The sequence below is a fragment of the Peromyscus maniculatus genome, chromosome 3 (assembly GCF_049852395.1).
Source record: "Peromyscus maniculatus bairdii isolate BWxNUB_F1_BW_parent chromosome 3, HU_Pman_BW_mat_3.1, whole genome shotgun sequence".
NCBI classification, from domain to species: Eukaryota; Metazoa; Chordata; class Mammalia; order Rodentia; family Cricetidae; genus Peromyscus; species Peromyscus maniculatus.
This window is the reverse complement of record NC_134854.1, coordinates 20,483,030-20,509,395: the sequence shown is the minus strand read 5'-3', so window position 1 is coordinate 20,509,395 and position 26,366 is coordinate 20,483,030. Positions and strand designations below refer to the sequence as shown.

Below are 26,366 nucleotides of genomic sequence, written 5' to 3'. Positions count from 1 at the left end.
ACCAAACAAGAAACCTAGATGTGGCAACACATGCCTATACTCCAGGGCTCAGGAGGCAAATGCAGGGAGATCATTAAGAGCTTCAGTTCTACTTAGGCTACAGGTGAAAAATTAAAAATCAGTCTGGGATTAATAATAAGACCCTGGCTGCAATAATGGTAATAATAATAAAAAAGCAACAAGACATGTTGCAGCCTATTTCATTCTTGACTATTCTAAGCAGGCCACACCATAATGCATTTGTGGATCATTCTTTCATTGATTCATTTGTTTATCCAGTAATCACTATCTCCTACTATACTTTGGTAATATTTACCTGATCTACCTTCCCCAAAGCAGACACCAAACCAACGTATCATTTCCGAAGGCATATACCCATATCTCCACCCCAACAATACTCTGTTTCTAGTATGAGAAACAGAAAACTATAAGATAACTTGGGAGATGGAGTTCACATCTTGAATGCTTATATTATGCAAAGAATGTATATTCGGCATGCCAGGGCATCTATTTTGAAGCTTAATTTCTCACGTTTTTCATGCTGTAAAGCAAAGGTGTGATATGTAAGGAAGTGTTAATTTGGGTTGCTGGCATTGGTTAACACACTGAATTAGATAGCATTGATTTAATGTGTAAATGCTTGAATTTTTCAAGGTAATTAAATGTTTAAAAATACACATTTTTCCTCTGCATTGCAATGGGACCAAAAAAGGAAAAATAATTGCTTTGAGTCACTTACAGCCTGAGAGGATAGCTTGTTGCTTATGGCCTCTCTGGCCCCAAAAGCTATCCAACCATATGCTACAGTCTCATTGAACTGCGCTGTCCTGAAGACACAGGCCCTTGCTTCTGTCACTGGCTCCCATTACTCTCCTTTCACAGAGAGTTGCCCAGTTCCCATCCTAAGCACATGTCAGCTTCTGGCTGCTGCAGCTCCTCCTTCACAAAACCCACTCCATGTTCCAGCTCCAGCATGCTGTCTGTAGTATGCTGTGTTATCTCCTGTGTTTATCTGATTTTCCCATGCTGCGTTGCTGGAGTTTTCCAAGTTTTATAACTTTTTGAGACAGACTCTATTTTGATAACTTCTGTAAAGTTCCACTGTATACCCAGAATAGTGCTTTTATTTGATAGAGCCTTAGTAAGTTGTCATTTAGTGAAATTAACACAAAGATAAATTCAGCATCATGTCATTTAGTAAAATTAACACAAAGATAAATTCAGCATCATGGATCCAACTACAGGAGCTTCTAAGTCTTTACAAAAAAAGAGTTAATTTAAAAATATTTGAGGGTTGATTAAAAATTTTTTAAACCCCATCTTTCTTTATCATATGCAGTATCTAGCCAATTATATATATATATGTATATATATATACATATATATGTAAACAAATGTACATTTGGGTATGGTATACCATGGAGAAAAGACAACAAGAAAGGCTAGATATAACAGGATAAAGCAGGACTGAATACAGGCAACAGACATGAGCCATGAAAGAAGAAATAAAGCTAATTGTTTCCCTGGTTGCATTTTGTCATGGAGCTTTTGGTTTGGGCAATGGATAAGTACATAAAATAAATTTGATACAATTTGAGGGGAAATCCTTCAGCTTCTATTTGGAATGCCTATGCTAACTGTAGAGAAGTTCATTAAGACTTTGGGTTGGTTGATTTTTGTGTGTGATGTTTTTGCTTCTTTTCAAAGTTTTTTAATAATAAAATTTATTAAATTAAAATTTAAATACTTCAAAATTTTAACTTACAATAATTGCATTATAAAGTAATGTGACTCTTCTTGCCTTGCATGAAGGACTTTCATCAGATATCTAAGGAGTTCTCTCTTCCTTTACATCAGGCAAGCCATCCCATCTTTCTCTTGATCCTTGCTCCTTTTTGGCAAAGAGTCATTTGCAAAGCAGAAACTGGAGCTGAGAGGAAAGTGTTTTCTGATTTTCCAGAGGAATCTGGAGTTAGGAACTATGTGTACATCTATGTGAACACATGCCCATATATGACCAGGACATTCTTCTTGAACATCCATATTCTTTTATGTGGTGATGTGTCTTATTAAAGCTATGAATACAGATATGATCTGAGCTAGCAGTTACTATACATATGGGCATTACTAAGGCATGGATTTCAGCCTTGAAATACTAGATTATTCTTACATAGTCCAAGTCCTCTAGCACCACAGAAATGAATAAACACATAACCAATGTAAGTCTACATTACACATTAAGTCACAAACATAAAATGGCAACTCTCAACTTGTTGTGAGAAACCCAGCCTCCTGTTTGTTTGGTTTCAAGAAATGATAGAGTTTAACTTACAGAAAGTGACCATGTACTATTTCTAAATTGCCACATCATCATCTGTCACTCAAGCTGGAGAAGTCACATTTGTGCATCTACTCTGATATTTTGCAACACTGTGATAGGTTGAGAAGCATCTAATTGTGTTGATACTAAGTCAAGGATTAAGCCTGAAGAGGGCAGCTTAATAGAGAAAAGGGAGAGAAGAGCTCATGTCAATTGTTACTTTGCATATTTTCTTACTCCTTAATATGATAAGATTCCCCTACCACTTTACAATTCTTCCTGCCAAAACTTGTTCTCTTTAAAATCTAATATATACAAGCCTATGTTCACTCAGAGAGACAGATGGTTGAAAATGGCTGTAGCTAAATTGAAGTTTCTGAATTAAAAAAAAAAATGCATGTAGTATCAGGCAGGTTTAAGCTTTTTTGAGAGAGGGGTAAATCTGCTCTGAATGCTGTCTCATACCATGAAGTTATCCATTCAAACTATGCAGGCTGTGCCAGGCCAGGCAGGCTGGGTATTTGTAGAAGCTATTCAGATGGCCATTTGCTTTCTAAAAAAGTATAAAGATTATGCTGATTGGACAAATAGCCAATGCCCAAAGCCTGGAGTGTCACTCAGCATTTGTGCTGACATCCTCTGCAAGAGTTTGCTCTGTGCCTGCATTTCTGGCAGGGCAGTGGGGGGTTTTCTCTACTTTTGTAGCTATGATAGAATAGCTACAAAAGTGGGTTAATCTTGGAGTGACATCTTCCTCCATGGGTATGTGCCTTACCGTTTCCAGGGAGTCTATATTTTCTTTCTGTTTGCTTGTAGATTTAAACAAGAAGAGACACTTGATCTGGGCATTCTTTGCAAGATTTTCTCACCAGTGCCCTGTGAGTGGGTAACATGTTACTTGTATACCCAGATAGTGAACATCATATATAGTGGCTACTAGAATAGTTAGAGCCAGCTCAGTCTCCTTCATCAATGGTCATCAGTCTTTTCTGCTCACCCTGATCTCTTGTGCAAACACCATGACTCAGGAGTATCACAGCATGAAAATCGTTGCTTGAGGAAGAACACGGGTGGAGGTAAATTTAGAATTTAAAATGTATCATTTGTAGAAACAATAAAGATCTCTTTATTTAACCTTTATTTAACTTTAACTTCCACAAACAATGATAAATCACATGTATGTGCTTGCCTATCCAACACCAACACCATGAAAGTCTTTTCCATTTGCATGTGCTATAATAGTTCTAATCTGTTCATAACCAAAATGTCTGCCTATGATCAATAACTTGATTTCAAAACTCAGCAATGAACTGGAATCCCTGTTTTAAAAGGATTGTATAGTATACAGTTTATGATAGAAGTAAATATCCAGGGTTGTACTTGGTGACATTCTTCTGTTCCCTCCTGCCTGCAGAGAGCTACGGGTCCTTTTAGAACACAGCATAGCTCATCTTTCACTGAGGGGTGACCACTTAACTGGGTTTAGTGTTGAAAGACCCCTCCCTTTGGGTTACCTTTCTTTGCTGTACAAACTAGAGTGGTGGGTAACTCACCCTCAGGGTCTAACCTTGGGTTGCACTACCATCCTCATATCTCCCACCATTTCTTTTGTTCTTAATGTTCTGTCCACATCAAATTACTTACCCTCAAGACTGGTCATCTCCCCTACCTCCCCACCTTTGTCCATACTTTGTCCTCTACTTGGGAGTCACACTCCCCTAGGCTTTCTTGTGCCTTACTTCTTTTGCAATGGTCAAATCCACCTACTCTGGGAAGCTTTGGCCCATTCCCTCTATGGACAAATGAGTCATCACAGACCGTATTGATTTATGGAGTTCTTGGTAGCTCGGTGTTGTTCTCAGCTGTCTCATTCTTAATCGTCCATAGATCAAACACTAGGAGGAAAACTGCTGATGTGAAATGACTACAACAAAGAAACAATATAAAGGAAGGAGAACAACCCAATTAAATGCCAAGACCACGAGAGTGGGTCAAAGGACAAAGAAAAATAGAACCATAGGCACACATAGTCCTTAAGCATCTGTGAAGAATCAGGTTTAATGCCAAAGTTGTTCACTTTGGACAAACTCTACACAGTCCTCTTGTATCTCTGTTTCTGTCTTTATCATTTTTTTTTTTTGGAGTTTGGTGGTCCTTGCAATTTTATGGACTTAATTGTAAAACCCTAAGTATTCTATGGTTGGCTTAGGGGGCCTATTGTATTAAGATATTGAAATATCTTCTACTTTTAGAAGATTAAAATAATTTGACTTTTTATTAGCATACATGTTGCTTAGAGTAGGAATTTCTATTTTTGCTGCATTTTAAACCATGAAATATATCTCCTCTCATTTTCTGATGGCTCTTGGGATGATTTCCTCTATTGCGATTGTTTAAATTTGTTCTAACTTACAAGATACAAGGATACTGGCAGGTTGATTTGCCCACATTCTATAACAGGAGAGAAGACCATGGTAGGCAGGTCTACTAGCTGATGCTGTCAAGGTTTAATTCTCTTCACAGAAAAATATGGCCTGTGTATAAGAACATCAGGCTGAGGAATCCTAGTCACAGCCAAAGCTAGTGATATCCTAAGATTTGCTTGTTAGCAGTTACATTAAAGATTGGCCCCCAGGTTGCTTGAAAGTCACTTATTTTTAGATACATTTGTTTATTATCTTAGCAACTCAGAGAAAACATCCCTATGTGCAACAGAGAAAACTGCTCTGAAGCACAGATTATTTTTACAGTCTTAAAAAGAAAGACTAGCCTTCAGCTTGATTTATTCTAAGGCATTTGGGGCAATAAATCCTAGACTGCTGAATTTATTACTTGTGATTAAACAATAGAGGCTGTTAATTACCAGTTGAATGGATTTTGCTAACTAGCCCATTTGGAGTCAGGAAATAGAGATTAAAAATGTAAAGCAGGCAGGAAAAAATGTATCAATGGACCTATAATGACAGTAGTTTAATAAAAGATAGCTTAATAGGCAAAGTGATGGTAGGAGTGGGTGTTTGTTGCACATTGGTGCTGGTGGGTGAGGAAAGGAATTTCCTTCATTGTGGAAATAAAGATTTTTTTTAATGTAATCAGGGAGTTTCTTTGCATTTTTTCTTTACAAAGCATAAGACACTGGTGAAATTTCTTGATGACTGGAAGATTCTGGCATTTTAATAAAACCATGAAAGCACTCCATTCCTATGTAGTGGTTGTTCAGCAAGAGATGTTTGCTGAGCTCACTGCCTGGTGCTGCAGGCACATCACTACGCTGACTTAGCTGTGGTCCTGGCATGGGGAGCTATGAGTGTAACGGGAGAGGGAAATCACACCAACAGAACCTCAGTATCATGATCGCACATGCCTCCATTGCATCCTGCACAGGATGTCAAGGGCACCAGTGGGCAGTGCTTGGCCCATGTTTGTGACATGGTTCAGGATATTGTCCTACAGATCTACAGATCATGGCATTAAATAGTGAAATCTGAGAAATAGCTTGGGTGAGAAGGTGGCCTTCTCTAAAGCAGTTCCCCTACCTGTAGTTGGAGAGTTTTCTCTCTGAGTCCCACCAATCCCCGGCAGTCCGACAGCCCACTTATAAAATAAACACACAGACGCTTATATTATTTAAACTGTTTGGCCTAATGGCTCAGGCTTCTAGCTATCCAGTTCTTACATCTTAAATTAATCCATTTCTATACATCTATACCTTGCCACGTTGCTCGTGGCTTACCGGCATCTTCACATGCTGCTTGTCATGGCAGCGGCTGGCAGTGTCTCTCTCTGCCTTCCTGTTCTCTCAATTCTCCTCTCTGTTAGTCCCGCCTATACTTCCTGCCTGACCACTGGCCAATCAGTGTTTATTTATTGATCAATCAGAGCAACACATTTGACATACAGACCATCCCACAGCACCTACCTATACACAGAAGAAAGGCACATCCTTATTTCTCACCAAAGATGCAGAGCAGAATCTGAGGAATGAGTCTTGGGAGGGTTCCCTAGTTTATTGCCCTTTGGTTATACTACTTTTTAAAAAAAATATTAATTACATTTATGCATTTATGTATTTGTTTGTTTGTTTAGTGGGGGGGTAGGGGGAGTTAGATAAATACTTCCAGCCTCTGATTCTAGAACTCAGGTTGTCAGGCTTGGCAGCAAGCTCCCTTACCAGCTGAGTCATCTTACCAGTCCTGTCTGTTTCTCTTAATTCTTCATCAAATCTATTTTAAAAACACAGGTTTAACTATTTACCTGTCTTCATCCCCATAGGAGGGCAGAAGTCTCCTATGCCATGTGAAATTTATATAAATAAAACTATAATTTTTCTCTTATTAGTCTGTTGTTTGTTATAAGGTTCCCAGACAATGAATCTAAGATAGACAAAAGGAAAGGATATTTTTCCTCTCCTATATTTTATGGCCTATAAACACCTTCTGGGGTGTCTGACTGAGTTGAAATTCAAAGATGAACTGGAGTTATCAGGTAATGAGCAATAAGAAGAGCATTTATGAAATTTACCAAGTTAGAATGGCATGGAATGATTTAGTATGTGATGTCAAAACAAGAGCTGGGAAGTTGAAGTCTATGGGTGGAGAGATGGGGAAAAAGAGGGCTTTATGCACAATAACATGGAGCTTGCGTACATGTCATAGGAATGCTATAATGGGAGAAGTTTCTTCTTCTGATTTGGGTGATCAAAAGGTCACCCACCCACTGTGGAGGGTGTGTAATAAGGAACAGTGTTTAGTACGAAGAAAATACAAGGTGAATGGAGTGTAGGGACTGCCAGATGAGCAGTGTTGGAGACTACCATTGAATAATGTGAATGGATCTGGATAAGGGATGGCAAGATTGCAAATTTGACATAGTAAAATTTGGAGGACTCTTGAAACATGTCTGTGGTGTACTGCGAGTCTGAGGATTTGGGAGCTGAAGAAGAAAAGCAGAAAACTTGGAGATGGCAACATTGTACAAGAAGATTCGTAGAGTGGTAGTTGGTTAAGATTGCTTGCAGGAAGAAGTCCCTCACCATAGACCTTATATCCACAACCACCTGGCCAAACAGAAGCAGGGAAGTGCAAGGAAGTTCCTGGAAATGAACTAGAAACAAGGTGGAAAATCTGAGGGTTAGAGGGCTCTGAAAAGTCTGTGAGAGCCATAGTTAGTCTTATCCAAGGCTAGCAGATGACATGAAATGTTTTGTTGTGCATGCAAAGAAAAACATGGATGTGTAAGAGTTTGTGTTTACTTCTGGTGGCTTTGTGTTTACTTCTGGCTTTTAGCTAGTGGTATCAGCTGATCCATGAAAGATAACAACATAGAAGTCAATAGACAAGAGCCTCCTTTAATCTACTTGGTATGTGCATTTTGAATGCCTACTGAAGGTCCAGTGTGATGCTGAGGAGCTAACATACCAGTTCCAAATGAAGCTTACATCATGTTTTGTGGAGAAGTTGCCTCTTACTATGTGCTTCTTGAGAGCACTTATGCGAAGTACCTGTCTTGTTGATTTAGTTACCTGGCTGAATACCTAGCCAAGGCAGTTGACTCAGCCTTTCCAGATGTTTTGACCCAAGACTCCTTTTGTAAAGTCCATTTTCCTGCTGAATTTCCTTTTGATATTCTCTAGAGGGCTCCTATGTTCTTACTTGTGATTCCATTTTCTTGTTCTTTTTCTGCCCTAATTTTAATAGATACAATTCTACAATACTTCTCTATAGTTGTCCAAACTGTTCGATCTCTGGTTTTGTATGCATTCAAAGATTATACTTGAAATTCTCATTTTCTAAGGACTCTTGATATCATCTGAGCATTTCCTGAGGGGAGATACTCTAAGATATGAATGGCTGATTCTCTTAATTGAGGAACAATTCCTTTTTCAAAGGGAATCATGTAGAATCTCTAAGTTAATGAAATGCACTGTAGGGGTCAGAAATAAAACAGAGATTTTTCAACTTTTTGGCAAAGATAACAAGGGCTTTGGAGTCCTTTAAGATTTAAGAGCTCTCATTCCGACTCTGTTAACTAGATGAGGACAGATTCCCTACGGATTGATTTTGCTCTCTAGAATAATGGGCCTCTATGCTGAGTGCTTGAGTCTCCCCTGTTTAATGCAGTGCAATTTCCAATGCTCAGATTTCAGCTTAAGGAGGCAATTTGGCTGTTGAGAATCAGGAAGCAAAGAAAGAAGGACTAGTGACAGTACACAGACATGACAATCATAAACATACCTCAGAAATTCATCATGAACAAACAAAGGCTTACTTTGAAAATATTGCCTCATTTTTTTAGTTAAGAATTTAGTATATATAAAATTGAGAGGCATATAGAAACTAGAGATGTCTGAAATTCTGTGTATATGTTGAGATCAGATAGTTTTACTCTAGTAGTTGTTGTTCAAGAAACTATATTCTCCCTAGGTAGATAAAACTCATGGAGTCCTGAAGAGCACTCAATATTGGTTTTGATGATGCACCTACAAATTCCACAGGCAAAGGCTTTCATTGCAATTCACATGTTCTGCCATAAGGAGGTGATAAAGAGTGATAGAAAGAGTAAACTGAAAGGGGACCAAATAGTATCCACTCCAAAAGCCTTTTAAGAAGAGTTTTCCTTGGCTTAAAGTGTGTGTGTGTGTGTGTGTGTGTGTGTGTGTGTGTGTGTGTGTACGCATATGCATGCATGCGCACATACATATGTGTACCCACGCACATTGGGGGAAGGTGGGAAATGGGCAGGAATGGGGACACAGAAAAAAGTCTTTCTTTAGGTATTCAGAGTAGAACCCAGGACCTGCTCAAGAAGGCAAGAGCTCTACCATGGAGCTACATCTTATCCCTGAAAAGGTTTCTTGGTTCATATTCTTTACCTCTTGGCTGGGTAGCAAGTGAGACATCTTTCACATGCAAGTCTTTGGGAAATCTTTCTCAAGGCCTTATCCTCTCTCCCTATTATCCTTCATGTTGTGTGTCAGAGGTCATACATTTTCCTGGTATTTCTAAACTGTTTTCTGTTGTAGAATTCCTGTGTCCAATCTGCATTTCTATGCTTGCTGATTTCACAACTGTGTCTTTCACTTAGTCTTTCCCTTAAAAGAACAAGCTCAATTTGTTCTCCAGGGTTATGTTTTAAATAATGGCATTTTGCTAAGTCAATGTCTCTGCAAGTTTTAGAATCAACTCTATATTACTAGAATGAGGTTAAAAAAGAGTGCAGTTTGGGGATTTTTTCAGGCTCCAACACACACTTAGTATGTTAAGTGTCGAGACTATTTTCATAGCACTAAGATATTATCTGTCATTTTTCATTGTGTTGATATTTGCAGGGAGGATATAAAAGAATCTTGGGTTTAATTGCTTGTGTCTTAGCATAACCCAGGGTAGGGGTATTGCATCACTAGTGATGGTAGCAAATCTTTTACTGCATAATCATAGCTTCAAAAGAAGCCCAACTGTGCTTAAGATTGTCCTTCATGAGCAGAACAAATACTAACATTCCTACACTTTCACTCTGTGTGGCAAAGACAATGTACAACTTTGTTGTTGCCTACCAACATTTAGTGGTTGTCTTAAGAAAAAGCCTTGTTGCAGTTGTTTGAATTGTGAGTTCAAAATGTTGCCTCTTGTTTTCATAAATACTATTTGTTTTTCTTTGAGACAGCAGCTGAAAGTCTATGAATTTGGGGTTTCAAGAGCTTACCATTAAAATGATTTAGAAATAGTGGGGAAAAAATTAGTGAGCTCAGAGCATGGTGTGAAGAATGAGAAGGTCAGGCCCTTGAGGAAAAGTTCCCACAGAACGAAATATGAAAAATTTCCCACTTGCCTACCCCAGCTAAGCAGCAAGACACCCTTTAGGGGCTGGGGATGGAGCTTGGTGGTAACGCTCTTGCCTGATATTAATGATATTAATGCTCTTGCCTAGCATAGGGAATACAGACACATGGCACATGCAAGGCTTTGGGTGTCATGATATATCTCTCAAAATCAGTCCATGAGCTTGTCTTTATCAGAGCACAGCTGTCTATAAATTTTTGCTAAGGATAAAATTTGAGCTATTAAGCACAAAATAAAATCAAGGGGAGCTTTTAGCTGCTACCCCCACCATGAACTTGAGAGTTTTACAACCCCTGGAGAGTTTTATGATAATAACCGTCTTCATTTTAATTTTTGGATATTATGTAATGAAATACACCAACAGTTTGGGGAGTTTGCAAAGTTCAATATTGTCTAATTATTGATTTTTTTTTAGCAAATAACCATTATATGGCATTAGAAAATCATACATTGCTAAAAGATTCATTCAACATGCAAGATAGATGAGTAGACTTTAATGTAACAGAAGTTCAATGAACCAAAAGTTCATTGATTGATGTAATTGATACGCAAACTGCAGCTGCCCTTCAAGGAACCGAGCTACTTGTTGACTTTTGGTGTCAAATGGAAGGAAGCCTGGAATTACCTGAGGAGACTATTGGAACCTTCCTTTCTCAGGCTGCATATCTATGTGAGGCCAGATTGTCTTCATCTACTTCAGCTAAAATAGCACATCACAACAAACTGCACAGAAGTAACCATGAGAATCCAGCTGACTTCTGTTTAGCTATTTAAAAGATATGTAAAAACATAAAAATGTCACACTCTACTATTTTTTTGTCTTAGAAGACAACGTTTTTAAGTAACAATGTTGTGTGTTGTTCTAAAATTCATTATTAAGAATATTTAAATTGTATTAGCTTTAGTGGTTAACATGGTGTATGTTAATAGATATGACCCAAATAAGCAAAAGCCATTTAAGGTACTTGATAATTTATAGGACCACTTTATAAGGGGAGTATAAGCAGGTGCAGAGAATACTACTGTCCTATTATGAAATAAATATCATTAGTATTTTCATAGTCTTCTGATGGCTGTAAAAATCTAAAAAATAGGCTCGGAAAGTAACTCAGGTGATAAAGTGTCTGCATTGAGGACCTGAGTTCAATTTCCTGACTCCACACTAAAAAAAAAAAAAAAAAAAAAAAAAAAAAAAAAAAATACACCACCACCAAGGGCTGGGCATGGAGGCATGTGTTTTTAATTCCAGAGCTCAAGCAGTAGAGACAGGTGGATCCCTTGGGCTCCCTGGCCAGCCAGCCTAGCATACTTGGTGAATTCCAGACTGGCAGATAGACCCTGTCTCTGAGAAAAGGTGGATAGTACTTAAGGAATGACCACAGAGCTTCTCCTCCGGCCTCCATATATACATGTGCATGCACACAGTTTTAGAAAGCAGAGCTGGGCATTTAGCTCCATGATAGAGCACTTGTGCAAGCATGTACGGGGCTCTGAGATCCATATCTAGTGCTACAACTACAAAAATACGGAATGTCCCCTGTAAATCCTTTGTCAGCCCACTCCTAACTGAGATATCTGCATTTTTTTAAACTGTGAGATGTAGCTGTGAAAATGTGTTAACGTTTGTGGTTTGTATCTACTCTTGGCTTCCTTTCCAAGTGGTAGGTGCTGTACTTCATGAGGAACCAGGCAGGTGAGACTAGCACGTGAATTATCAGATTTCTTACACATACCTGGTGGCAGATGGAAAGTCCAATAACTGGTAGTAGAGGCCTGATGAGAGCAACTGATTTCAGACAGGAAAAGAGAACTCAGGGCTGTGCATTTTTCAATGCCTCTGGCAACAGCTAGGCAGTGACTTAAACCTTATAGAATTCCAACCTTAAGCTTAAAAATACATTCATGTATGCCAGCATTAGGAATGGAATCTCCAGCTGCTGCCAACCTAGACAACCAAAGGAAATAGAGATCCGTATTGTTCAAAAGCCCAGCCTTAGGAGGGGCTGTGACTGAGCAGCTGTGTAAACAGAGCTAACCCCGTGGCTTCTCCTGCAGACGCTTGGTTCTAAGGAAGACTGGAGTATGGGGTCCTGAGCAACTGGGAACTCAAGGGGGTTGGCTCGTATTCTTGGAGTCCAGACAAGCTGAAGGTTTTTGTTTCCATGTGGATGTGGATGGACTTAAGAACTGAGCGGGAGACGCCAGGGAAGCTGTAAGGAGTCATGACCGCGACTGTATTTCCTTCCTCCCTCAGGGTCTACCTTTTCCTTTCACTTTCTCATTCTCTCAATTCCGCTTCTCCTAGTCTGTCCTCTGTTGAAATTCATGCTCCTTGGGGACAAATGGGTAGTTCAGAGTAGGATGTCTGTCCAGCTTCCCCTGTAATTCCTACGTTCACAGAATAATTAACTACATTACTGCATCCAATGCATTACATCTTTAAAGTAGCTTTTCCTTTGTGTCACGCCTCTCAGACCCTTTGTTTTTACTTCACTTAGTGGTCTCTCATAGGTAGAGGCCTTCTAGTCCCTCTGAAGTGACTTAGACTTTCAGGCACATAGATAGACTTTCCTGGATTCTGGCCTTCTGATACGATTCAGTAATATGCTATACCTCCAATGTGTAGCCTATTCCCCTAGCAACACTTTCTAGTTGTTGGGAGCTCTGAATGATGAATTAGAGTGGAACTGGTGATGTGGGATAGGATTGGCATGAAAATCAATAGTACTAATAATTGATAATAATAATAATAATAATAATAATAATAATATAAATAAAGCAAAGTAGGTGTCTTAGTTTGAGGAACTGTTGCTATGATGAAATACAATGACAAAAAGTAACTTGGGGAAGAAAGGGTGTATTTGGCTCACACTTCCACATCATTGTTCATCATCAAAGAAAGTCAAAACAGGAACTGAAACAGGGCAGAAACCTGGAGGCAGGAGCTGATGTAGAGGCCATGGATGGATGGGTGTTGCTTACTGGCTTGCTCAACATACCTCGCTCAGCTCACCTTCTTATAGAACCCAGGACCTGCCCAGGGATGGCACCACCCACAATGGGCTTGTCGTCGTCCCCCCCCCCCCCCCCCCCCCCGTCCACCACTAACTAAGAAAATCCTCAAGCTTGCCTACTGCTCGATCTCATGGAGGCATTTCTTAATTGAGGTTCCCTCCTCTCAAATGACTTTAGTTTGTGTCAAGCTGACATAAACTTTCCAGCACTGTGGAGGAGATGGAGGAGTACTGGCAGAAAAGAAATTAAGTCCTGTGAGTGTTTAATATCTGTCAGACACTGTTGTGGGCTCTTTACTTACATTAATTGAGATCAAAAGCACGGCAGTTTGCTGTGACCGTAGATAAACAGAAGCCAAAATGATAAGAACTGAGTCTGAGGCTAGGGAGAGTGAATGTGAAGAGGAGCTGAAGAACAAACCAGGGAACAAAAAAGGCATTAGAGACTGTTGGGACCTGAAAAACGACAGCCTGGGTGGTGATTGGTGTTTGGAATCCAGAGGAAATGGGGTAGATGAATTGAACCTTGAATTGTCTGTTTGGAGTCAGTGTCATTAGGTAGATGAAGAAATAGAAAAGGTGAGGTAGGCTTGTGTATGTTCCATTATATCGACACTGGAAGATTTTGGGGTGAGAGATCAGATGCAGGAGGATGAGGAACACGGGAAGGGTGAGTGTGGCAATGGACACAGTGAAGAGTACAGCACAGGAGACTAATGTGAGAGAACATGAGATTATGGAACTCTGCTCTGGAGATCAGAGAAGGCAGGGGGAGGGGAGGGTGCATTGACTGATCCCAGAAGGGATAGAATTGAGTGAAGTTCAGCTGCAAATGACCCTAAGTCCACTGGAGGCAACTCTTGAACGGGATAATGGGTGGGAGAATAGTCTATGATTAGATGGGGAAAAGACTGTCCTCGGAGACATGCAGGATCTGTCTTTCTGACCTCTATAAGAGAAAAAAAAAGCCAACTTTTCATGTGTGTGAAGAGAGCAATAGTAAAAAGAGGTGGTGCTGACTTGTATTTTTTTAAATTTTTTATTGATTCTTTGTGGATTTCACATCATACATACCATTCCCATCCATCTCCCCACCCCTTTGTTTCTGCCCTCTGCCCTTGTACCACCCCAAAATAAAATAAAATTTAAAAGAAAATCCCCCCAAAAAAGCACCAAAAATAAAAAACAAACAAAAAATCTTGGTGTGGAAGCTGCAGTGGGGGTGGGTTGCAGAGTATACCCTGTAGTCTACGCATCTTTACTAACGTGTCCATTGCAACTACTCATTGGTCTGGTTCAAGGCTTCTGACTTCTGCTATACTATTGATGCTGTACCCTCCCTGGGACTCCTCTTGAATATCCTGTTGTTGCCTTGTGTCATGGAGATCCTGCAACTTTGGATCTGCAGGTCCAGCCCATTCACATGCTCTGGCAGTTCATAGATGAGGTGGATATTGGGGCGGGCCAACTCATAGCTCTGGTTCTGGGATTGGGTGGTAGCTGAGTTGGTCAGCCCACCAGCTTCCCCTCCTCATCACCACCCAGGTGAACTCTCCAGCACTGCCCCAGCTAGCTCACCCAATGCAGCAGGCAGCAAGGAATGGGTTCAGTTCTCCTGCTCTTGTGCCCTCAGCTCAGCCACACCCACACCACCAGGGCCAGCTCTCCTGTGCTGTCCAGCCAAGGTGCAGGGCCTACTCTCCTGCTGCAGTTAGTGAGGGGCTCTCCCGCTCTCATGCCCCCAAGGCCAACTCTCTCACCTGCAGCAGGTGGCAAGGGGTGGGGGTGGGCATTTCCTCACCCATGCTGCTCCATGGCATATGAGGGGGAGGAGGGTTAGCTCTCCTATTCTCATGACCTCAGGGCCAGCTCACCTGCACCCCCCACCAACAGGGTCAGCTCTAGTGTGACTTGTATTTTTTGGACTGAGGGTGTCAGAATCGCCATGGGGTTCTTTAACTCACATCCCTCAAGTTTTGTTCCCCTTCCTACCTGAAATTGCTCTGACGTGCAGGGAGATATAGAGGGTGGGACTAAAAAGCCCCCTGTCTTGGGAGATTCTATGGAGGTCAGCGCTGATATGGCATTTAAGTCACCATGTGAGACATCGCATTATTTGTGAAAGCCCATTCATTTTCCAAACTATCTACTTTACAAACCCTTTATGAGGCATCCTATTGAGATTTCTTATTCCCCTGGGGGTGAATGTTAAGTGTCTAGTTTGGAATGGGTCTAACAAAATCAGTACGTAGTCAGGCCCTCTGGAGCTGTGTCCTTCCACAGTGCGGCTCCACTACAGCTAAAAGAGATGAGCTTCCAAACTTGTCTGCTTGAAGCACTCCTGAAGTCTCTTCAGTGCCTTTTGTGCTGTCTTGGTAGTATTATCTCTACGGCTTAGCATGCTAACATTAGTAATTAGCATCGTCAGACACACATCTGCCTGCCTGCTCACGCTGCCTCTTCATCCTGCACCTCGCTGAGAAGACAAGCCAATTCCTCTTGTGAATAAACATTGCAGCTGTGGTGACCTGCACAAGACTAAACCTGTCAATAGTCAGTCATGGATTGGGGATGAGCTCTTAGGGCATCCTACCCCTCCATGTTGAGCCCTTGGTTACTCGTGGATTCTAAGGGGACGACAGTCAGTGTCTTGAGCTGTGTACATACCAGAGAGCCCATCAGATACCAGTGGATAATTCCAAACTCTTGGTCACAGAGACGACCCTAGTTAAAATCAGTGGGTCATAAGGCAAAGAAAAAAGTGTGAAGGAAAGAAAGACATTTGTCCGGAGGAGGAAACATTGTTGACATGGGGTGGGAGAGAAATAAGAGAAGATGGGAGATGAGAGTCATCAGCATATATGTGTGTGTGTGTGTGTGTGTGTGTGTGTGTGTGTGTGTGTGTGTGTACATATGAAATTGTCAAAGAAGGAAGTTAATAACGAAAAAGTCACAGCCAATATAGAATGCTGTTAGAATGTAGTTTGTTCCAGATGGTGGTAATATGTAGCTAAAGTGTTGTCAGGCAATTTTGAATGGGAAAACGTAGGAAACAGTTGGGGAGAGATAGAGAAGGGGAGAACTGAATGCTCTAGAAGTTTCTCCTGTCTGCTTTCAGCTTAGAACAACAGAGCTATTGCTCAGCGATTTTCATATTTATATATATTATGTTATATATTATACTTTGACCAAAGAAAAATTTTAACCCCATCAATTACAATAGATTAGTCCCCATGGGCTAAGAGCAAGGTAGCTTCTCAGACAGCTTTAGTAAGTAACATTGTTCCTTCTCCCTGTCAGGCATCTCACATTTTGCTGCTGAACATTATTAGCCTCTGATTCCACCCCACCCCCCCAGCAGGTGCAGCAGAATCAGTGTTGCTGGCACCAGTCTCGCAGCAGCTTGCCTAATTTCTAGTGTCTGCTCCTGTTGTCATACAGGCAAGGACAAGAATAGGGTGGGCAAATTCCTTTTTTATTTTGTCTCTCCGCCTTTCCATGAGCTGCTGTGATTGGCCCACTGCATCAAACAGAACTCATTTTTTTCTGTTTTTCTCAGGCTTTGCCATTGCTTCTATACACACACACACACACACACACACACACACAATTGAAGTTCTATTTCTTTATCTGGATTCCTCACTTCTCTTGTACACACATTCCAGGCTTCTCCTTTTCCCACATCTTTGCGCATCCCAATTTTCCCTTCATTTGGGAGTTCCTGATATTGCTGGGCATCCCCTTCAAGTTCTGCTAGCTCCACTATGCTCACCCTGGTCTGTGCCCCCAGATCTTCGTTATTTATTTGTTGGTTGGTTGGTTTTGGTGTGTGTTACTTTGAGCTTAAACTTCAGGGCTTGTGTGTGTGTGTGTGTGTGTGTGTGTGTGTGTGTGTGTGTGTGTGTGTGTAGTGGATCACAGCACATAAAAGCTTGAATGTAGGTTCCACCATATAGTGCCTGCACGGCCTTCAATCCTGTGGGTTTCCTCCTTGCTTGTTTTCAGGAAGAAAGATGGAAGAGTGTATAATCATTGATGTCTGATAACAGTCTTCTCCAAACCTCTTGTGTCTGAAAATGCTTCTGGCCCCATTATCATGAGCAGTGCCGTGACAATGCTAAAGTTAAACCTCGGAGCTGGAGAGATAGCTTAGCAGTTAGGGCACTTGCTGCTGTTGCAGAGAACCCGGGTTCCCAGCAACCACATAGCTCACAACCTCCTGGAACCCCAGTTCTATGGAATCCAACAGCCTCTTTTGGCCTCTGTAGACCCAAAAATGCATGCGGTACACAAATATATGTGGAGGCAAAACAATCATACATATGAAATAAGTATTCTTTAAAAAGGTATATAAAATTGAACCTTGTGTGGATAAATTTTCCTAAGTGTTCAACAAAGGTTAGCTCCTATTTCTTTTTTTGTTTGTTTGGTTTTTTGTTCCTTTGTTTTATTTTGTGTTTTGTTTTGTTTTGTTTTCATCAGAAACAATGGACATATGAAAGTCATGGATAACTCACTGAAACTATTACAATTAAAACTTTGGGAATAAATCACATACACACAAGATTTTCTTTCCTAATGCAGGGGAAATGCACTGCCAGGAAAAGGGGAGAGGACTTCTGGAACAATACTTTCCTGAAATGAATTCCAAAGTTTTTAATTTAGGCTGGTATTAGTAAAGAGAAAAACTTGACTATCTTTTTTTTTTAATTTAATTTTATTTTATTTTACAATACAATTTGGTTCTACATATCAGCCACAGATTCCCTTGTTCTCCCCCCCTCCCGCCCCCTCCCCTTCCCCCCAGCCAACCCCCTATTCCCACCTCCTTCAGGGCAAAGCCTCCCCTGAGGACTGAGGACTGAGATCAACCTGGTAGACTCAGTCCAGGCAGGTCCAGTCCCCTCCTCCCAGGCCAAGCCAAGCGACCCTGCATAAGCCCCAGGTTTCAAACAGCCAACTCATGCAATATAGCTCCTATTTCTTATGTACATCAACACCCTTTACTTTGAAAGAGGTCAGTGCCAAAATAAGGAATATTACATTCAGTATACAAATGAAAGTTTATAGAAATAGAGTTATTTGGCAGACGAAATTAAGTGTGACAGTTTGGGAGGAGTTTACAGGAAAAAATTAGCATTTCAGAACACATGTCATGTTAGGCAAAATGAAATTTCCTAAGCTCCATGGAGGACGGTTTATCCAGGCCATAGATACCTAAGCTGGGCACACTCTAGGGCTCCCAACAGACTATTTTCTTTGTGCAGTGTGGAGATGAATTGCTCCATCAGCATCCCAACTTGGAGTCCTCCTGATGATTTCTTTTTGATCTTCACTCTCTCCTTTTGTTTATCTGCGAAGAAACTTGTACAGAAAGCGTGTTGCTCCCCTGGAAGTGAATTGCTATTCTTTTTCAACCCAGATGACAACACCGAATTTCTTTAGTCATTTATGGATACATAATAGGAAAAGAATCCCATAGAGTTGGGCCCAACCTGAGTTCTTTCTCTTCTTCAACACAGACTAAATAAAACACCCGGTTCTTCCCCCAAGTCATATTTGCAAGCTGAATTCCCTTTTGAATGATTTTTCAGCGACACTACAAAAAGATTGCTTACGGAGTCTCACGTTCTCTCTCCCTCCTTTTCTCCAAGGAAGCCAAGATGTCTGACAAGAGCGACCTAAAGGCTGAGCTGGAGCGCAAAAAGCAGCGCTTGGCCCAGATAAGAGAGGAGAAGAAGCGGAAGGAGGAAGAGCGGAAGAGGAAAGAGGTGAGGCTGGGTCCGGGCGTTATGGGATCAAAGGGTCACTGGGGCCCAAGAAACCAGTTAGCAGGACAAAAAGGACCCCTGAGAAATTGGAATGAAGTGTGAGGGTGTATCCGCACACTCTGAAGAAGGAAGTCACCCCTCCCTGGTCAGTGCGGTCAGGAGTCCTACGTGGCTCAAAAGTCTGTATGCCCAGGTTCACCCTGGATTTGAAGAGAACCCTGAAAATGGCCCATGATCTCTTTGTTGCTGGATATTCTTTCATCTGTCTGGACCATGTTCTCCTAGCCTTACTTGGGCAACAATGGTTGGTTTTTACTTCATGGAACTGCTAAGGTTAGGATGACCTTCCCTCTCACTGCCTAGAACTTAGAATGTAGTTCATACCTGTGAGAGGGGGAGAGAGAGAGAGAGAGAGAGAGAGAGAGAGAGAGAGAGAGAGAGAGAGAGAGAGAGAGAGAGAGAGAGAGAGAGAGAGAGAGAGAATCTATTTATTTTTGCAAAAACTAACAGGATGCCCATTTTAGAACAATGACAGTGGATTTCCCATGATTCCTACATGCATGCATCTCCTGTGAGCAATAAGAAAGAATCCTCAGCTTGGTTAAGTGGGGATCGGGTAGGAAGGTGGGTGGATACGACAGAGCCCGGTGTTAAGTGTTGTAGCAGAAGGGGATTTTCTGCTGTCACCAAAAGATTTCTTTTGTCAAATAGCAAGGACCTTCAGTCAGGCAGCTTTTCTCCTGGTAAATTTAAGGGTCAAAGACTCTTGACCCCAAATTCAAAGCCTGTCATGTGTCTTCTACCATCTCGATCCGAGAAGTGATGTATTTTTTATTCTCCAATCTTTTTGCGAGTGTAGAAATAGCCCATTTGATGCACAAAAAGCAGATGGCAGAGATATTTGTGAATAGTTTTCTAGAAAGGAAACTTTGTACAGGGTGATATGCCTCTCCATAAAGAGAAAACTGGGACTGCTCCCCACACAGCAATTGGTTCCCCTCCACCCAGGAAAAAGGAAATGCTTTGATGCCTCATAATCTAAATAAATGCTGCTTCTTTCTACAAGTTTAAGAGAGGAAAATAACAGATTTACAATGTTTATTATTTTTCAGTAATTGCCCTTGCATTTCAGCCTCCTGGCTTCTCCCATCTCTTTGTGCCTCACACAGTGACTGATGTGATGGTATGCTTGTCCTTGCTCTCCTACATAATGGTTTTCCCTGAGAGATCTTTGCTGTCATGTATGCAGGTTGTGGGTGAAATCGAGGTGAGAACTGACAAGGAATGGCTATTCATTTCCACGGGAGGCCCAAAGAAAGCATTATGTGATTATGTTTCCCTTCTTTCAGATGTCAACAGCTACTGTATCTTTAAAGCACCTGCTATTCCCTGCTAATAATGGGTTTCCTTTTAAACTGACATTCTAATATCCGACTTGAATTTCACAGAATTACTGTGAATTGTGATGTGATATAGGAAATCTGGTTCCAAATTAGGCTGTCTGCTCTATCTTTTTCATTTTACACATTTTGGGGGAATCACGGGCCAACCAAGCAGATGGAGGCTAGCTTTCTTTTCCTTCTTTCCTTTTTTTTTTTTTTTTTTTTTCTGGTATACCAAGTAGTTTTGAGAAGTAAAAGTCTCACCCCCTGCATATCAAAAAGAGCTTCCAGCATATTTCTGGCCTCCATGCACCTCTGGAACTCAAGTTGCGGAAGGACTCCCTGTCTCCATTTCTTAAGGGACAGGGCAGCTTCGAGTCACAACAGCAATTCACAGTCCTACACTTCCATGCCCAGTGCCACTCACAAGATCTAAATCAGGGCTCAATCTTGGGATTCACTGGCTGTATTATATTTAAGGTCTGCTCTGGCTTTAAATCTCCTCTCTGCATACTCTAGCATCCCTCAAGAAGCTCTTTCCTTTGTGCCATTTAAGCATCTATAAAACAAACAAACAAAAAGCACTGGTTTATTTGATGAGTGGATGAGAGTGGGACACTTATGTGCTGCAGCAAATGTGTGGAGCACATTCATTCTTTCCACTATGTGGGTCCCAGTGATTGAACTTAAGATAATCCCCCTACTCATAGACGGGTTTATTTGGGGCTTACATTTCCAGAGAGATAAAAACACATCACTCTGCAGGGTGGAGGGGCTTAGTCCTGCCCCAACTTGGTATGCCAGCCTGTGTTGGTTCCCCAAGGAAGGCCTTACACCCTATGAGGAGTGGATGAGGGTAGGGAAGGGGGAGGGGGAGGTGGTTTGACTCTGCGCCTACTTGGCCCCCACCCTCAAAGGGAACAACAGCCAGGACCCCTGCTACACAGGAGAAAGGGAGGAAGGGGGAACTCTGGTTGATATGTAAAATGAAAAAATAAATAAATAAAAAAGAACCCATCACTATCACGGCAGGGAAGGGGTGAGGAAGGGGAAGCATGGGAACAGGAAAAGCTGAGTGCTCACAGGCTCATGTCTCAGAGAGAGTAAACTTAGGATGGTGGAGGAGTTTCAAACCTCACAGCCCATCTCCAGTGACATACTTCCTTCAGCAAGACCATACCACCAAGGTGCCCCCAAACAGTTTCATCAACTGAGGACCAACTGAGTATGAGTGACATCTTATTAAAATCACCACACCGTGGAGCTGCCTCACATCCCTGTTTAAATATCCTTTGCAAATGGTTCTGGCTCCGTTTATTCTGAACAGCCAGTGCCATCAGACAGGCAGTGTTAAGCCTGGTGGTTACACACAGACATTTGCATTGTATGTGGTGCAGAAACTTGGTTCTGCCCTTCACAGAACAATCTTTAGTGAGGGCCTCTGGGAACTTGTCTTCTTGACAGAGTTCTGTATAAATTCCAAAAGATACTAGAGAGCAATGGATAGTATAGAGAAATGGGGCAGTGAACCATAGTAACCTTTCTTGTGGCTGTGACCAAATACCTTACAAGCCAACTTCAGGAGAGAAAGGTTTTGTTTGGCTCAATTTAAGGGGATAAAGTCTTTCAAGGTGGGGAAGGTATGTTGGCAAGTGCTGTTTTAGTTGTAGTGACCAGAGCATGAGGCAGCTGGTCACATTATGTCCACAGCTGGGAAACAGAGAGAGATGAATGCTAGTACCCCATTTGTGTTCTTTTTTTATTCAGCTCAGAACACCAGCCCATCATGGGATGGTGCCACACACATTCAGCATACGTTTTTCTCTCTAGATATACTCTTGTAGACATGCCTAGAATGTGTCTCCTAGGTGTTTATAAATCCCATCAAGATGCCAATCAAGATTAAACACCACAGTGAGAAACACCCCTTCTGTGCTTCTGAGAGACTAGTGAGTGAAGGGGCCTATAAGATAGATGTACACATACACCTTGATCAGGATGGGATCTTATTTTCCATGTACCCTCATGAGGTTATAGTGTTTTTTACAGGTTTATTTATTTTTAAAAAGTGTGTGTGTGTGTGTGTGTGTGTGTGTGTGTGTGTGTGTGTGTGTAAGTGCATTTGAGAACAGCTTCTGTAGACCCCAGAGGTGTAGAATTCTCCCTGCAACTGGAGTTACAGGTGTTTGTGAGCCACTGAATATGGGTGCTGGGAACCAGACTCAGCCCCTGTGCAAACATAGTAAATTTTATCTGCTGAGCCATCTCTCCATCCCAGAGGCTACACTATTTCATATAGGAAAGAAATCTGTAACAAATAAATTCTGATCTTTTTTCAAATGAAGAAATAGCCTCGATGTACAAGACTAGCCTTCTTTTGTCTCTAGCTTTAAGGAGGATCCTGTCACCAGACACCTGGTTTGAACTTAGAACCTGGGGAGCATGCTGTTCCCACGATCTACAAGCATCATCATGGTCTGGAGAAGTAGAACAGAATGCTTTTCTTCCCCACTTTTTTTTTCTCTCTAAAACCACTTTCCAGCCAAAATAGCCTATAGTGTAATATCTTATCTGAAATGGTTTAGAAAAAAAAAATCCTACTTTGGATTTTATTTTTCAGATTTGGGAATGTTAACATGTACACAAGTTGGAAATGTGTTGGGAGACCTACATTTATACTTGAAATTCATTTATGTTTCACAAACACCTTATACACATAGACTAGATATATTTTATATGATGATTAAAATAATATTTTTCATGAAACAAAATTTCATGGTATGGAATTCTGCATTCTGGAATTATGTTGAAACTCAGAAACTTTTGCCTTTTAGATTGGGGATCTCAATCTGTGTTTACACAGTCCTCTATGGACCACACTCTCCTGACAGCAAGTTTAATCCATTTCTGTCATACTGTCCTTTACCTAGCCATTAATTGTGCACACCACACATCTTTCAGTTCTTGTCTCTGTCCTTTACTATGAAAAGCCACCTCTGACTCCTCTAGAGACAGGAATTTTCAAGAGTGGAGCTCTATATTATTTTTTTTATTTTGTGTCTAACACACACTTTACCACAGAGTATCTGCCCAACAAAAGAATGTAGACAGAATTAATAAACATACAAGCTGTTTGGGGCAGGTGCTGAAGACTGATCTCAACATTATTTTAAACCATCTAAAGTTCTGTCCTGCAGATTGCTTTGGAATCTCTGAACCAAAGGCTATGCAATGCCCATATACAGCATCATCACTGCCCATATACAGGATCATCACTGCCCATCTACAGCCCCATCACTGTCCATCTACAGCCCCATCACTGCCCATCTACAGCCCCATCACTGCCCCATCTACAGCATCATCACTGCCCATCCACAGCACCATCACTGCCCATCCACAGCACCATCACGGCCCATCTACAGCACCATCACTGCCCATCTACAGCACAATCACTGCCCATCTACTGCCCCATCACTGCCCCATCTACAGCCCCATCACTGCCCATATACAGGACCATCACTGCCCCATCTACAGCGTCATCACTGCCCATCTACAGCATCATCACTGCCCATCTACAGCCTCATCACTGCCCATCTACAGCCCCATCACTGCCCCATCTACAGCCCCATCACTGCCCCATCTACAGCCCCATCACTGCCCATCTACAGCCCCATCACTGCCCATCTACAGCCCCATCACTGCCCCATCTACAGCCCCATCACTGCCCATCTACAGCCCCATCACTGCTCATCTACTGCCCCATCACTGCCCATCTACAGCCCCATCACTGCCCATCTACAGCCCCATCACTGCCCCATCTACAGCACCATCACTGCCCATATACAGCACCATCACTGTCCATCTACAGCCCCATCACTGCCCATCTACAGCCCCATCACTGCCCATCTACAGCCCCATCACTGCCCATCTACTGCCCCATCACTGCCCCATCTACATCACCATCACTGCCCCATCTACAGCACCATCACTGCCCCATCTACAGCATCATCACTGCCTTATCTACAGTCACCATCACTGTCCATCTACAGCCCCATCACTGCCGCATCTACAGCCCCATCACTGCTGCCTGAATTAAGATGTTCTGACTTTTATGTTGTTTGTAGAGTTAGAGTTAGAAATTAAGCTTGACTTTTGTATACTTTATTTAGGCTCAGACTTTCAATGAAACAAAAAGATTCAGAATTGAAACGGAACAAAGTGCCCTTTGGTGCTGCCCTGGATGGCTTACTGTCCAGAATTCTAGTGTGAAGAGGGAATTAGGACCACCCGGGCAGATCATCTCCAAGAGCTGAGAAAGCTGCAGGGGTAAAACACACTCTGTGCTACTTTGGATGCCAGTTGCTTTCTTGGCTGTGGTATCATGGCTGAAATCTGATTTAAAAATAAAGAGGGTGCCCCCATGTAAGACACAGGCCCAATTTCATGAAAACTTGGCTTCAATGCAGTGAGGTGAACTTAATGGGGGCCACCCTGAAGTTTCAGCCCAACCTTGGCCTTATGCTGAATTGCTGGAAGCTGGGACAGGTTGAGGTTTTCTGCGCGTTTTCACTTGTCCCTCTAATAAATATGGAACTTTCTTGGGAAAATGATTGACAGCTCTCAGCTGGCAAATTGTCTTTCTTTGATTATCCTCTCTGTGATTATACCTCACAAACAAAAATATCACTTTCTGGGAAAGGCAGCTGTTGTCTTTTTAATTACTAGTATTGCCAAATTAGTCCACGGTGAGTCATTAAAACATGGCAGGATCCTGTAGTTCTTACAGGGGAGAATCATAAGGTTCATCACTAGGGCACTAGTGACAGTCTCTTTGAAGAGATTACACCTTGTTTTGTGTAGGGCGCTAAGAGATACCTGGCTTGTTTCCGATAAGCTCTGGTCATATACCTGTGAAGTTCCTGTAGTCAGCTTTGGGCACTGAAAGCTTTCCTAAGCTTCAGTAAGCCAAGAGGAACATGTATCCTCATTAGTATATCCCAGCATGATGATTTGTTCCAGAAGAATTAAGAAAGCCAAAAATGGAGCTGGCAGGATGACTCTCCTGATAAAAGCACGTGCCCCTCAAGCCAGACAACCTGAGTACAACCTCTGGAACCCATCTGAAAAAGCCAGATGTGGTAGCCTGGAGTACACAGCATGGCAGACACAATAAGGGAGGCCCTAACCAACAAGGTTAATGGAGAGAATCTTCTTCCAAAAGTTCAATTCTGACCTCTACACTCAAGCTGTGTGACATGCGGGTGGGCGCACCCCCAATCCCTCTCTCTCTCTCTCTCTCTCTCTCTCTCTCTCTCTCTCTCTCTCTCTCTCTCTCTCTCTCTCTCTCTCTCTCTCTCTCTCTCTCTCTCACACACACACACACACACACACACACACATTAATATATAAATAATAAAATAGTGGGCTTGTGAGATGACTCAGCAGGTGTATAGACCTGTCACCAAGAATGATGACCAGAGTTTGAGCCCCAGATTCCACCTGGTGGAAAGAGAGAACTGATTCCTGCAAGCTTTCCTCTGACCTCTACATGCATGCCACAGCATGCCACTCCCACTCTGGAGTCCTACACACCAAAATAAGTGACTGTAAAAAGTTAATCTTGCAAAAGAAGGCAAAACAGACAGTGGGTTGCATACTCACCTGTGCTGAGAAGTGAAAATTTAGATATACTGTTTAAGTACAGTGTGTGTGTTGCCCACCTTGACACACAAATTGATCTCTGCTATCTTTCTTAAATGCCTACCATTTAAAATTAGAATAAATCTCAAACCCCAAACCAAAGGTATACCTTTCCACACAGGATGCTATGACAGAAAGTCTGGTCTACTATACCAAGGGAAGGTTAGGCAGATCATTTTCATTTACTCTGTGAAGGCTCCGCCAGCCCATCTCATTTCCATGGATACTGTCTTACTTCAATGCACATTTGTTGACAGAAATAGCTTTTGTGAGCTCTGGGTTTCTAGATTTCCAAATATCTTGTTCTCACAGTAGTGTTGTGAAGGAAGAGGTCCCTAAAA

General features: G+C 41.8%; 1 protein-coding gene across 6 annotated transcripts in view; it reads left to right on the top strand.

Moving 5' to 3' along the window:
• Dync1i1 (dynein cytoplasmic 1 intermediate chain 1) overlaps nucleotides 1-26,366 on the top strand; it is a 309,676-nt gene that overhangs the window by 12,812 nt on the left and 270,498 nt on the right. For all 6 annotated transcript variants that reach the window (XM_006986876.4, XM_006986878.4, XM_006986877.4 and 3 more), the window contains exon 2: nucleotides 18,827-18,943. In XM_006986876.4, coding sequence (XP_006986938.1) covers nucleotides 18,836-18,943 — 108 coding nt within the window. In that variant the 5' untranslated portion in view covers nucleotides 18,827-18,835. The remainder of the gene's footprint in view (nucleotides 1-18,826; nucleotides 18,944-26,366) is intronic.